At 37.3% G+C, this 12,936-nt stretch overlaps 1 protein-coding gene across 2 annotated transcripts in view; it reads right to left on the reverse strand.

Annotated features, from left to right (window-relative positions):
• The window catches only part of SLIT2 (slit guidance ligand 2), a 261,234-nt gene that overhangs the window by 84,597 nt on the left and 163,701 nt on the right, over positions 1-12,936 (reverse strand). For both annotated transcript variants that reach the window (XM_053975921.1, XM_053975920.1), the window contains exons 8-9: positions 10,607-10,770; positions 8,114-8,252 (exon numbers count right to left, since the gene is read on the reverse strand). In XM_053975921.1, the coding sequence (XP_053831896.1) occupies positions 8,114-8,252; positions 10,607-10,770 (303 nt within the window). The remainder of the gene's footprint in view (positions 1-8,113; positions 8,253-10,606; positions 10,771-12,936) is intronic.

The raw sequence follows: 12,936 nt of genomic DNA on the forward strand, positions 1-12,936 counted from the left end.
AGTGCCATCCTCCAGTCATCCTTCTCTCCTCCAGAAAACGCCATAACTGCTATCCTTCTGAAAAATAATTTAATTAAGCCCTTCCTTTGACTAATGATTTTTTTAATATTAAAAAAGTGAAGGAACAAAAAATTTTTTCTTAAATAGTCATCATTTGTACAAATTTATGGTCATTAGTACAGGTACTCCTTCCCCCGCTTCCCCCCCTGCCACCCCTTAGAAACACTTATTGCAGTTCTATTTATGTTCACTTACAGATAATATTACAGTAAGGAAAGAAGTTTTAGAACCACTTTGACACGTTCAAGCCATGGAAGAGAAAAGAAAATCAGAAGACTATAAGAGCAGCATTTTCATGAAGGTAGGTTTAGCTCATTAATGGCTTTTTGGCCTCTTTTGAAATAAGAGCCTGTCACAGCACTCTGGGATAAGGTACCAGTACAATTAATAGAATTGCTGCTGGGTTGCAATTTGTACGGTTTCTCAGAGTCTGTTCGAACACGTGGCAAAAAAAGAGTCTCTATTCAAAGGGAACCAGAATTATTTCTGCCGATCATTCTCACAGAATTTTGAGAAGGTGAATCCTTCTGAAATTAAACCAAGCCAAAAGAGATTAACTTTGATGAACAACTAAAATGTGGAAGGAATGCCAGCATAGAGGCTGATAAATGCTATTGCCACTAGAAAGGCTATAATTTCTAGCACCAATTAAAGTAATAGTTTTGAACCTTAATGACATTTAATGCCTTTAATGAACTGCATGACAAAGGAGGAAAGCACTAGGTGTATGAGGCCACTTAAGTTGGTTAAGTGTAACAGATTGAACATGCCAATGAAAGGGCATCTCCTAAAAATTTCTGTGAAAGGAGGGAGGTTCTAACAAAAATCTAAACCAACTCAAATTATGATGTTTGAGATGAATTAATGAATAATGTATCATGCTTTGCTTATATTGATGAAAAAAAGGTTGAAGTAAGGCATACTGAATAACCAAAGTTGGAAGACTATTCATATTATTTATGGGCACTATATTTTGCCTCACAATGTTACAATAGAGACATTCAAGTAACAAATCTATGGGAAATTTTTTTAAGTTCCCAAAATGTTTCCTGCAGGTTAGTCATGGTATGAAATCTTTTCATTTGAACCAGAGGCAAAGGTATATCTGCGCACCCTTTTAATTTTTGTGTTTTCTGTAGAATTCACAGAAATTCATAGGTGCTCTAAAACAGGAGCAGTTTTGGTGCTCAATCAATTTTTTTTTAAATACGTATGGAATATGAACTATTTCTTTCTCAAAAATTATCACATTGATTGGATAAAACCTGAAAAGCAAAGTTTAGGCATTCTTATTTGGCTGTCTGTGAGTTCATTTAGATAATAAAGTGGGGAATAACTTTGGAGAAAGGATGTAACTGGTACAGATACAATTGTATTAAGGCAATACAGATTAAGAACTACATTTACTGAGATGGTGAATACTTAATTTTGCTCCAAGTTTTATCAAACAGAAGGAAAAAATAGAGGTCACCACAGGTTTTATTCTTCTTCCATTTTCCTGGCAGCTACTTGGAGATAAGCAGTCCTGCTTCTGAAGGCATCTTCCCAAGAGACACTTGGCAGACAGTGCACTGCCTGCTGACTGCCTCTGTGCAGCGGGAATTGCTGCTTCCAGCCAACTGACTTCTGTACCAATTGAGAAGTCAGACAGAGAGTATGACAAAAGCAGCTCAGCAACATCCTGACAATCACCAGCAAATCTGACTACACTGGAATGAAACAGCATTTTGGCAACTGGCTCTGCCTCCTCCTGCTCCCACCATCACAGAACGCCTGCTCATTCCTCAACCACTTCAGCTTCCAGTGCTAACTATTTTTCTCAGTGGTTTAGGCTATCGCACCCAACTCAGGGACAGAGAGGCTCCATTGCAGTGCAAGCACAGGCTCTCCTTGCCAGCTCTGCTGCAGAGGCAGTAGCCATCAGCCTGAGAAGACAGTTCCTAATGTCTTAAAACAGCATTCCAAGACAGTAGAGCTATCAAGGCAATGTAAAGCCACATCAGTATTAGCTAAACAGAAAGCCTTTTCTTGTACTTTTCCATAGAGAGCTAACTCAGAGCTTCAAGATACAAAATTTTACTCAATCGAACCTGCTGATGTATAATACTTAAGAAATTCAATATTCCATTTAAAGGGTTCTTTTTTTAACACACTATTTAAATAAAAGTTAATTTATCAAACCCCTAGGGAAAAAAAAAAACATACAATTGTCAACATGGAATGTACACTTAAAACCTGTGATTTCATTATATTTATCAAAAGGGCAGAGAATAACAACATTATTAATACTGCTTGGTTTTATACAACATCGGCCCAAACAGACTGACAATGTAATGAATTCAACGTATTCTTGTGCAGAAACAGATCAGACATTTTTTTCAAACAAAGTTAAGAAATCAGTGTTTTATAGAGTACTCAGGTGTTGATTGAGGTCAAGGTTTCCACAGAGAGAAAGAACAGCAGAAATGGACAGAGAACTTGGCAAAATATCACAAAACTATGAGCTTGTGTTGAAGACAAATTTCAAAAGAACCTCAAAAAGAAATAAAAAAGGAATTATAGATCTTTTAAAAGTAAATATGGATTACATTCTTATTAAAAATAATCTACTCTCCATACAAGAACAAGTAAGAGGCAGAAACAGGTGGAAAAACAAAATCTCACAAAAATAAATTGTCAGATTTTAAACACCTCTATAAAGAAGGGTTGATGAAAAAGTTTAATGTCAGCTTCACAGGAAAATATTATTTATATGAGCTACAATAAAGAAAAGACAAAAGGATGGAAAAATGTAAGCACCAGAGGTGTTTGTGTACTGTGAAGCTGGCTGAAGCACAATATGACAGGCTGGTGGCACTCAGCACTGGATTCCTCAAATGAAGCTCATAAACAGGGGACAGAGGGCAGAGAAACATATTCAGAGTAAGGGAATTTGAAAATATTGTGGATTTTTCTAATGTCTCTATCAATAAAGTAGGAAATGTTCAGATGAAAATGCAGAAAAAGATTGGCAAAAAAGGAAAAGTACTGAAAAGATTGGACGATATTTGGTGCAGGCAAATTAGAAGTATAAAGGTAATTTTCTTGCAGTGTGCAAAGGAATCTGGTAGTATTATAAAGATGGGTGAATAAATAATAATTAGGCTGTTAAAGCCTGTACATCCTTCAGAAAACAGGGAGCCAGCACATTTCTCTTTCCCCCTCTCACTGAGAACTGGGGAGCTCCTGCCAAAGCATGTGCTTAAAACAGCGATTGAGGTAGTGAAGCCGTGTGTGGGAACTGTGGAGCATGGGCAAACACAGAGCTCACTGCACCCTCTGCCTCGTGCTCTGCAACTCCCTGTGTTCCTCACGCTGCCGCCACAGCACGGGCTCATCTCTTCAAGTGTTTACTGTCAGCTACCATCTTGGCATAGTGACAACATTATCACCTAGGAAATAAGTAAAAAACCAGATTATTTTGTGGGATACAATCATTCTTTTCAATCTAATCTCAAGGGGTTGCTATAAGCAACAGTTGCAGACGACTTCTTTAAAAAATGAAGCTTTAAAACACTTATTGTATTATAACAATACTGGAATGTCACCGTCTTCCTGCAAGTTAAATTTAGTCAAAAGCAGAGAGGACTGAAGTCCTTCAAAGAGCAGGTTTAAAATGAAAACATGACATACAATCTGATTCAATGTTAAAAATGTCTGTGGATGTGATAATAGGATTTACCAACTTCTTGTTCCTGACAAAATCATAACAGCTAAAAAAAAAAGGCTTAGGAGTCTGCAGGGCTAGTTCAAGTTAAAACATGGTGCAACATGTACAGACAATTAAATAACACAAGGGATTATTAGGTTGCAAAAGGCAAATGAAAGAAAACTCAAATTCTGTTAATAAGAACCTGATGATTCACTGTCATCTGGAATATTGTATTCAACTCTGGTCATTGAAGATAAAAAAAAAAGTTGCAAAACAAGTAATTCAGAGGAACAAGACGAGATTAATTAAGACATGGAAGGTTTTGACATCCAAAAAGATTGAATGGAGTTGAAACAGCAGTTCAGGGAAGAGACGAATGAAGATGGCGTGCAAAATAGAAGGTGACAGGGCAAATTATGTATGTGACTGCATTCTCCTTCCCTCTACAAAGACAAAGAAACATTATGAAACTTTAAAAAACTGTATTTTAAACTGGAAGACTTTGAACACAACACCCTCCCCCAGATTGATTATCCTAACATGAACAGTTAAACATAGTAGAGTTTAAAGCAGATTGGATACTTAAAAGAAAACCCTTTTTTTCCCCAAAAGATTTGCTAATTTTCTAGTTTCAGAGCAATCCAAACACATATTGAGAGCAAAGAAAATATTTCTTCTACTGGTATTTTATTTCTGAAGTTGTACATTTCTGTTTCCAAAATATTCTTTAGGGACAACTGATGTGGGCCACTGGCCAGGGTGGAGTGCTGGTTTGATCCAGTGTCAGACTTCCCTCATCTCATTATTGGTAAAACCTTTTTCACTCCACAAACCAATCATTTTCCACCCTCTTCTCTCTCTCTCATAGTCTTTTATCCTATGAAGCTAAATACACCTCCCATCCATGAGAATCATAAGACAACAATCACTAATTGTTGTCTTGATACTAAAGCAATATGTATAGCATAAAGCTTTCTTCATATAACCAGCAAAATCTATTTCTCAAAACTTTAACTCCTCTTCAACATACTGATAAGTAAGAAGAAACGATCCTGTGATTCTCAGCAAATACATGATCCTTTACTCTAATTCTTCTACTCAGTTTATCCCTCAGTTTCAGAGCCCTTCCCTCCTTCCTTCCTTCTGTTATGAACAAGTTCAATATGGTTAGAGCTGTTAATGCACTTACAGTTGTAATAAGCGAATTATGTTAATAAATGTTAAACCTTGTTGTACCCCCACTGTTAACTCCCTTACATACACCCTGGTTGTACCCCCCCCTTACCTTTACCCTTATTGAATCCCTCCAGTATTGCCTCTGCTGCTCCCCAAAATGGCGGCCGGAAACATTGCCAGGAATATGCAAATTAAGAAAAGCTCAAGAAAATCCAACAAAAGACCCTAGAAACGACAAGCCAAACTAAAATTTGAAGAACTAAGTGACTGAACCTACTGGGGGGAAGTCCCTCTACTCCACCAACAGGGTTTTAGAGGTCACCATCACCTAAGTGGAACTGGACTAGAATGAGGACCCTAGCTGACGAGCCAGAAGACGTCTTCCTAGGCACACCCGTGAGGATGGAAGCCCCAGTTCAGCTGTGAAGCAAAACTAATCATCTCCTTCTCTGCATCGCCAAAGGGAGCAGTGGCTATGTGCACGACCCCTTGGGCCCCCACCCAGAGCTGATCACTTAATAAAGGCATTAAAAGGGAGCTGGTCTCTCGGCCCATTTATTACACTTCCTTCCTGCCTTCCTGTCTCCCTGCCTTCCATTTCTCTCCTTACCTTCCAGTCAATAGGAAAGTGTTATTCTCTCTATGATAAGGTCAGCCTACCAATGTTTCAAATCATACCTTGTATTGTATTCTTCTGACTTACTCAAAATCTATCACTGAAGTTCAGTTCTGTCACCACACCAACATTCACTGGTATGCATCTGTTTAATACAAAATGATTACTAAAATTTGATTTTCTAATGTTCAATCTCTTCTTACACCTCCTGAGCAAAATATCATGATCTGCATTTTATTTACCCAGAGCCTATGAACTAGACACAATACAGACAGATAACAGTTTGCACTGTATCAGTATGAACTATATACACTGTACCTATGTATATGAGCACACATATCTCGATATTCTAATGGATTATGGATCTCAGAATGAGACAAAATCCTCACTGTGAAACCAAACGATGTCTAGCCTGGCAGGAAACATTGAGCACCAGTTTGCAATCTGTTAAATGCTTAGCCTAATACTGAAGGTGTTGTTACATGGTTACTTTTACTCTCCAGGACAATGAACTGCTGAAGAACATAGCATTCCATGCTTAAAACTCAAGAGCATTTCTTACATATCTAAGAAAAGTATAGTGGAAAAAGTCAGTCTTCAGTGTCTGTAGTCCAGTGGTTAGCACCAGAAATATAGTGAGGAATATTTGACACATACTCCCTACTTCTTTCTTGCAATATTTTTCCTCTATGCACATTTTACTTTTATGCAAGTAAAAACGTGGATATACAGCTCATTAAATAAAGAAAACAGTTCTGTGTAGCCTTCCTGGCCACTGTGAATGGATTTTATAAAAGAGTAACTTTATTTGCAAGCAGAGGGGTTTTTCTGAGAGTGGTGAAAGGTAGAAGTGTCAGTATTACACAGCTGAATGACTGTATTGGATCATGTAGGGTCAGCCAGGTCAGTATTAACAACAGTAATAATGAACTGACAGATGTGATTATTATCCACATCCTAAGAAACCACAGAAGTTCCAACGCTGTAATGTTCAAAACCACAGGTCAGATATCAACAAGCCAATTAAAATTTCATTGTGAAGCCCTAGTTTTAAACATTCAAGATCATCTTATATCATCAAAATACTCAAAAGTTTTTTATTCTGATTATTTTGTCCAACTCATTTACTTCTAGTCAGACCTCACTTAACAGGTTGTCATCACAGCTACTTTCCCACTATTTTCCTGAAGGGAACTCCCAGCTTCCTTTCCAAAATACTGTCCCTGCTGATCCCAGAAAACAAAGGTGTTCATGTTGCTGTGCCCCTGCCCATCTTGTCAGCAAGCTCACCTTTTGCTTTTGCTGCTCACCTGCAGAGATGACAACGCAGCAGTAACTTACCTACTGTGCCCACACAACCTCTCAGCCACCTTGCTTTTGGAGACTGTGGGCCCCTCAGCACCTTTGCTATGACTCTGCTCTACAGCGAGGACATGGCAGTACTTTTTGTATATGACATGTCATGGGACACTACCAGTGCTCATGCTCTTCTGTACAAAGGTACGTGGTATTAACACAATGAATACATTTTACTCTTGCCTTCTCAGATTACTCTCTGAGGATACTGCTTGCAGCAAAACACTTGTTATTGGTGGTGTGGATAGCAGATCTTTCATGCAAAGATATGCCTCTCTAGTAGGAAGTCTGATGAATAAAGTGACTGAAGGTGAGTGGCACAGTTTAACTCCAACTGGCAACTAAGCCTCACAAAGCTGCTCACTCATCTCTGCCAAACAGGATGGGGGAGAGAATCAGAAGGTTAAAACTGCAAAAACTCATTGGCTAAGACAAAGACAGTTTAACAGGTAAAGCAAAAGCTCCATGTGAAAAAAGCAAAGCAAAGCACAGAATTAATTCACCACTTTCCAAGGGCAGGCAGGTGTTCAGCCATCTCCAGGATGGAGCTCCAGGAAAGCAGGGCTCTGTCACGTGTAACAGTGAAGAAAAACACCATCACTCCAAACCTCTCATAGTTCTTGTTCTTCCCCCAGCTTATATGCTGAGCATGATGCCACATGGTATAGAATATCCCTTAGGTCAGCTGGGGTCAGCTGGGTCCCCTCCCAACTCATCATGCTTTCCAGCCTCCTCTGGTGGAGTTGGGTGAAGAGCAGAAAATGCCTTGGTTCTGTGTAAGCACTGCTCAGCAGTACCAAAAATATCTGTTTCATCAACACTATTTTCAAATCCAAAACATGGTCTCATACCAGCTACTATGAAGAAAACTGATCCTATCTCAGCCAAAACCAGCAGACAAAGCAACCCTGAAGGCAACAGGCTTTAGAGTCTGCAGTGAAAAGCCATTCACTTGTAGAAGAACAAGGATTCCCAAACTCTTTTTAAGCCAATTCAGAATGCAGTTTACTCATTAAATATGAGTAGCACGTACAAAAATAACTCATAAGATAGCATAAAGGTCTTAAATGTTTTCATACAACTGCATATTTGTTTTTATATCTGAGGTTGAAGGCATTCCTAGCCCATACAATGCATAAATGTATACAAATAACAAAAACTAACACATAGGAAAAAAATGTTATCTGGAAGTTAATGGAAAAAAGATTACGCACATTTCAGTGATGGTTTCTGGAAGGTTTGTTGGGATCTCAGTAAGGCCTTTCCCACGACAGTCCACAATGTTGTTGCTACAGGTGCATGCAGTAGGGCAGTGCAAGACACTGCAGGATGGAGCCATAAAGGACTGGTGACCTGCAAAGGAAAGCACAACATTTTACACTTACTTGAAAAATTTACGGCAGAGTTTCTAAAATAAACATTGTAGCCTATCAGTACTTTCAAACTGAATTTATTTGAAGACATATTTCATACTAACATGTTGATACAACTCAGAGAGGTGAAAGAAAAATGCTCAACTACTGTGACAGCACTACATAATTTTTCAACTTCTTTAGCAAAAGCCATTCAAAATCATCTAATTTAAGAAGACTGTGATCCATTTTTCAGATATATTTTATTTATTGCATGCTATTGAAAACTAATTACTGATTTATTTTGTTTTCAGAATGTTGTATAGTATTAAAAAATACATATCAAGAGAAAGGAATAAACTTTGCTATGAGCACTGAATGTGACCTGCCAGTTTTGTTCTGTTCCACAAATATTTATTTGAATATTGTCCTTCATTTAAGTATTGCTTATAGACAAGTTTGGAGTTTTCATTCATTTAAGGGCATCTTCATTCAGTCACACAAAAATACATAGAAGTTTTGACTTCACATTTCTCACTCTGTTTTAGCTCAGCAGACTTCCTCCCACAATCTGCTATTCTTACTAACTCAGGTGGCTAGTTTACATGAGTTCCGCCCTGATTTCTTAGTGTTGTATGTTAAAGTCAAAATTTTTAATTAAAAAAAAATTAAACTTAAGCTTTTAAACTTAGTCATTTCATAAAATAGATAGACTGCACATTTTATAATACATTCATGCACTCATTCTTCTATCAATTAAATTATACAGAACAGTTGTTTCATAATGATACAGAAAGACATAAAGGGATGAGAAAGGCACGATGCCCTTTTCTTTCTTTTTTTCATTAAGTTATGAAAAGCTAGAGACTGTTTAAATATTCTCAAGGAAGAAAAGAAACAACTTCTTGACTATGAAACCACAATTTAACTTAAGATCTCTCTCACAATACTTAATGTCACATATTAATATAGGAAGGATACACTGACAATGTAAGTTGCAGCCAGTGCTGTTCCCACTTAAACTTCATATAACGACTGTCCAAGTTCTAAATTGCTGAAAAGATATTGAGGCCAGGTTGGATGTGGCTTTGAGCAATCTAGTCTTGTGGAAGGTGTGCCTGCCCATGGCAGAGGAATTGGAAGATGATCATTAAAGTCTCTTCCAAGCCAAGCATTCTATGATTCTCTGAGAGAGAATTTTTACAATATAATAATTTGACTTCACATATATGTTTGTGTTATGAAAGTAAAAACAATAATCAAATCTAATAATACACTATTCTTTTTATACTACTGGGAAGAAAATGTTTAACCTACCTTTATTGAACAAAAATACAGTGATTCAGAATGAAAACATGGTTATTCCCCTTGCTAATAGTCAGCATTATAATGATAAAGTTATAAAACTTTTCTTGACGTGCAGACTCTGCAGCCATAACATTTACATGTAAGATATATGGAATAATCTTATTAGAAGCCCTTTTAAATGCACATAAAGGCAAAATTAGTGACAAGAATATTGTTAGCATTTGCCGTGTGAAGATGGCAGTGCCTTACACTTCGATGTCAGAGGCTATTTAATAAGGACAGAACATTGTGCCCTCCATAAAACTCTTTTAAAAATATAGGTCTGAGAAAATTTTGGCATATTTGGCAATAGGCTTCTGGGGCTTTGCAGAAAATCAACCAGCAGGAGAAACCCTGCTCAACCACTGAAAAGACAGCAATATTGCAGCTGGTTTTTAATGTTCTTGGCAAAACTTGAAACAGTAGACAAAATTTACAGAAAATTTTCAATCTGTGTGTAAAAATATTTAAATAAGAAAGATAAACTTGCCTTCTTCCTCATCTAGAAGATACAAATAAAGGAAAAAAATTGAATAGAGAAAATATGATTAGTAATGAACTGTTAGTCATTTCATTATTTTATATAAAAATAACCTTATGCATTAAAGCATAACAATAAAATTCAGAAAGTGACTTAGGGATACAGAGTAATATTTAAAAGTCAGAAAATAACAACAAGTATATACCTGTAAAGTTTAAAAAAAAGAAAATCCTTATTACTAACAGGTTTATGTTCTCAATCCGTACACCTTTTATTTAATTTCCAGTATCTCTCCCCCACAATTATACTTTTAGAAGGCTATAAAATCTATGTGAATGCAATAATTGCACAAAATTTGCAAGGACACGAGCACCCCCACAAATACCAGTAAAAACGATTAGGTTTTTCTTAATAAGTATTCACGCTGGGATTATGCAAAAGCCAACGTGCAGCACTGGCAGTCAGCCCTGAGGTGTCAGCAGGTGTGGCTCAAGGCAGGACTCGCTGGGCGAGCGCATTTCTCTTACCGCTGCAGACAAACTCGCGCTTCTGAACCTCGGCCACGTTGTGCCCGCGGAGGTGGGACGGGCCCATGCACTGCGTGTAGAGTCCCACGCGCGGCCGCTGCCGCAGCCAGTCTGACAGCCAGGCCAGGTGGCAGTCGCAGTACAGGTTGTTGGAGTGAAGGCGGCTGCACGGAACCAAACAAGGCAACGCCCGCCAGTTAGGAAGAACAAACAGGAAAGTGGCCAGTTTGCCCAGCCTTCCCTTCAGCAAGCAACTGTGCCAATTTATTAATAAAACTGTTAATGAGGAACTTTTTACATCTTTCATTGGAAGTCTGGGAGTTACAAGTTAATAAATAAAACTATACAAGCAGCAAATTTACTTTTTATTTGTGGTCTAATTAACTGGAAGAAAAAAGAAGGCTTCCTAATTATTTAACTTTTCTGTAGTTTCCTGTTCCTTGTCTAAAAGAAAGAAGTAAATATACAAAAGCTTGAAAGATGACATGGGACTTTTTAGTCCAGATACCCATAAATACTGAGTAAGACAAAAATATCTCAAGAAAATTGCTCTAGAGTGGTAATACTATAATGTCAGAAAAAAAAAGGTTAATAAAAGATTTTGTTTCCAATTAGATATATCTGTAAGTCTGGCTATTATTAGTCTCTATAGAAACAGCCTGAAAGATCCCTTTAGCAGGTCATACTCATTTTCTGCTGAACAAGATAGAGTAATAACTCAATATAAAGCACCTTCTTTCACATCTTTTTTTCTGATTTCCTCTCTAGTTGTTTAATAGCAGAAAATGGGATTAGCTGCTTTTGGCTGCTAGGGATCTACACTTTAAGCAACCCCTGAAATTAATTAAAAGACCAAATGGAAGCAAGTGATGGAATTAAGAAGGTTGTCTCTGTTGGTGTGGTCTGACACAAGACCATGGCTCCTTGCCAAGTGGCAAAAAACACTTTGCCATTGATAAAATATCAGACAAATGCATTCACTAAATAAGGTAAATTACTCTTCTCTGGCTCTTATATTTTCTTAAACTACTGGAAAGGATGTCCACAGCTATAAATCAAATTGTTACTCAGAATCATCCATAACAGGGACATGCCATTTTGGTCCTTTTTAGCTGGGGTGCTCAATTATAACTAAATAACTGGAAAGGAAGTGCAGGAAATTCAGAATGCAGACAAAGAGTCTAACTAATCCATTAGAAAATAAATCTGCAAAGCAACAGAAATGTGTAACCAACATAAACTAAAATATTAACCAACACCTTTTTGCCCCATAAATGACTAGAAATTAAAGGCAATATATTTTCCTGTACTAATTCTTGGGTGGGTGCTTTGCAAATACAGCTCACAATACAGTACACTCATTCACCACAATCTGTGGCCAGCTGTAGGCATGAAGACCATCCCAAATCAGAACTAATGCCACTGAAATCAATATAGTTATACAAGCATATCCTGACTGCAAATGGGATGTCACAGCTATAATCCAGGATTCTGTGTGTCCAGTTAACTTTGCTTCTAAAATATATTTTCAGAAAATGAAATATCCTAACCAAAGAAAATGTAAACATTACTAATTTGATTAACTCTATTTTATGGTTCAAAACAGAAAGTGTATTTGAAAGTTCAAAAATGGTAGAGACTTGGGCCTGAAAGAACAGAATGAAACTCTGTTATCAAACTCTACCTGAGGTCACCAAAAGCCCATGGTCAGCACTATTTAAGTATTCTCGTATTTGTCCAAGCAAGAATAGTTGCAATTCTGTCATGAAATCAACAGAACTACTCACCTGTGTGAAGTTCTTAGTTACAAGCCATATGTTAACCTGGGTGAATAGTCCTACTGATTTCAGAACAGTTGTGTAACCCAACATGGGTAAAATAAATGAGACAGATTTTTTGTAAAAGTAATTCTTTACTAACAGCTACTCTTGAGCTCTGAGAGAAACACTCCATTCATTCTTAATTCCCACTTCACTTGAAAATCTGTTCAAAAGTGAGTCTCTGGACTAAACCTAGTTTTACCAGTCAACACAATCTAGATTTATTTGTAGTCAGTATAAAAATATCAAAACATAATTCCAGCCTGTATGACTTGCATACACATACGGTCTTTTCACTGTGCTTTTTTTTAGAAGCCTGAAGTGTTCCTCTGACAAAGTCATAACCTCTTAAAATGGGGACCTTATTGTAAATGCTGACACAACTTTAATTATAATAGCACTACCGGATAATGCTATAATTTTATGTTACAAAGAATGTTGGCAAGCCAGTTTAGTTTAATTAGGTCTGCTAGCAGTACAGTAATAAAAGCATAAAGATTTCCCATTTAT

This window comes from Vidua macroura, chromosome 4 (assembly GCF_024509145.1).
Source record: "Vidua macroura isolate BioBank_ID:100142 chromosome 4, ASM2450914v1, whole genome shotgun sequence".
In the NCBI taxonomy this organism is placed as follows: Eukaryota; Metazoa; Chordata; class Aves; order Passeriformes; family Viduidae; genus Vidua; species Vidua macroura.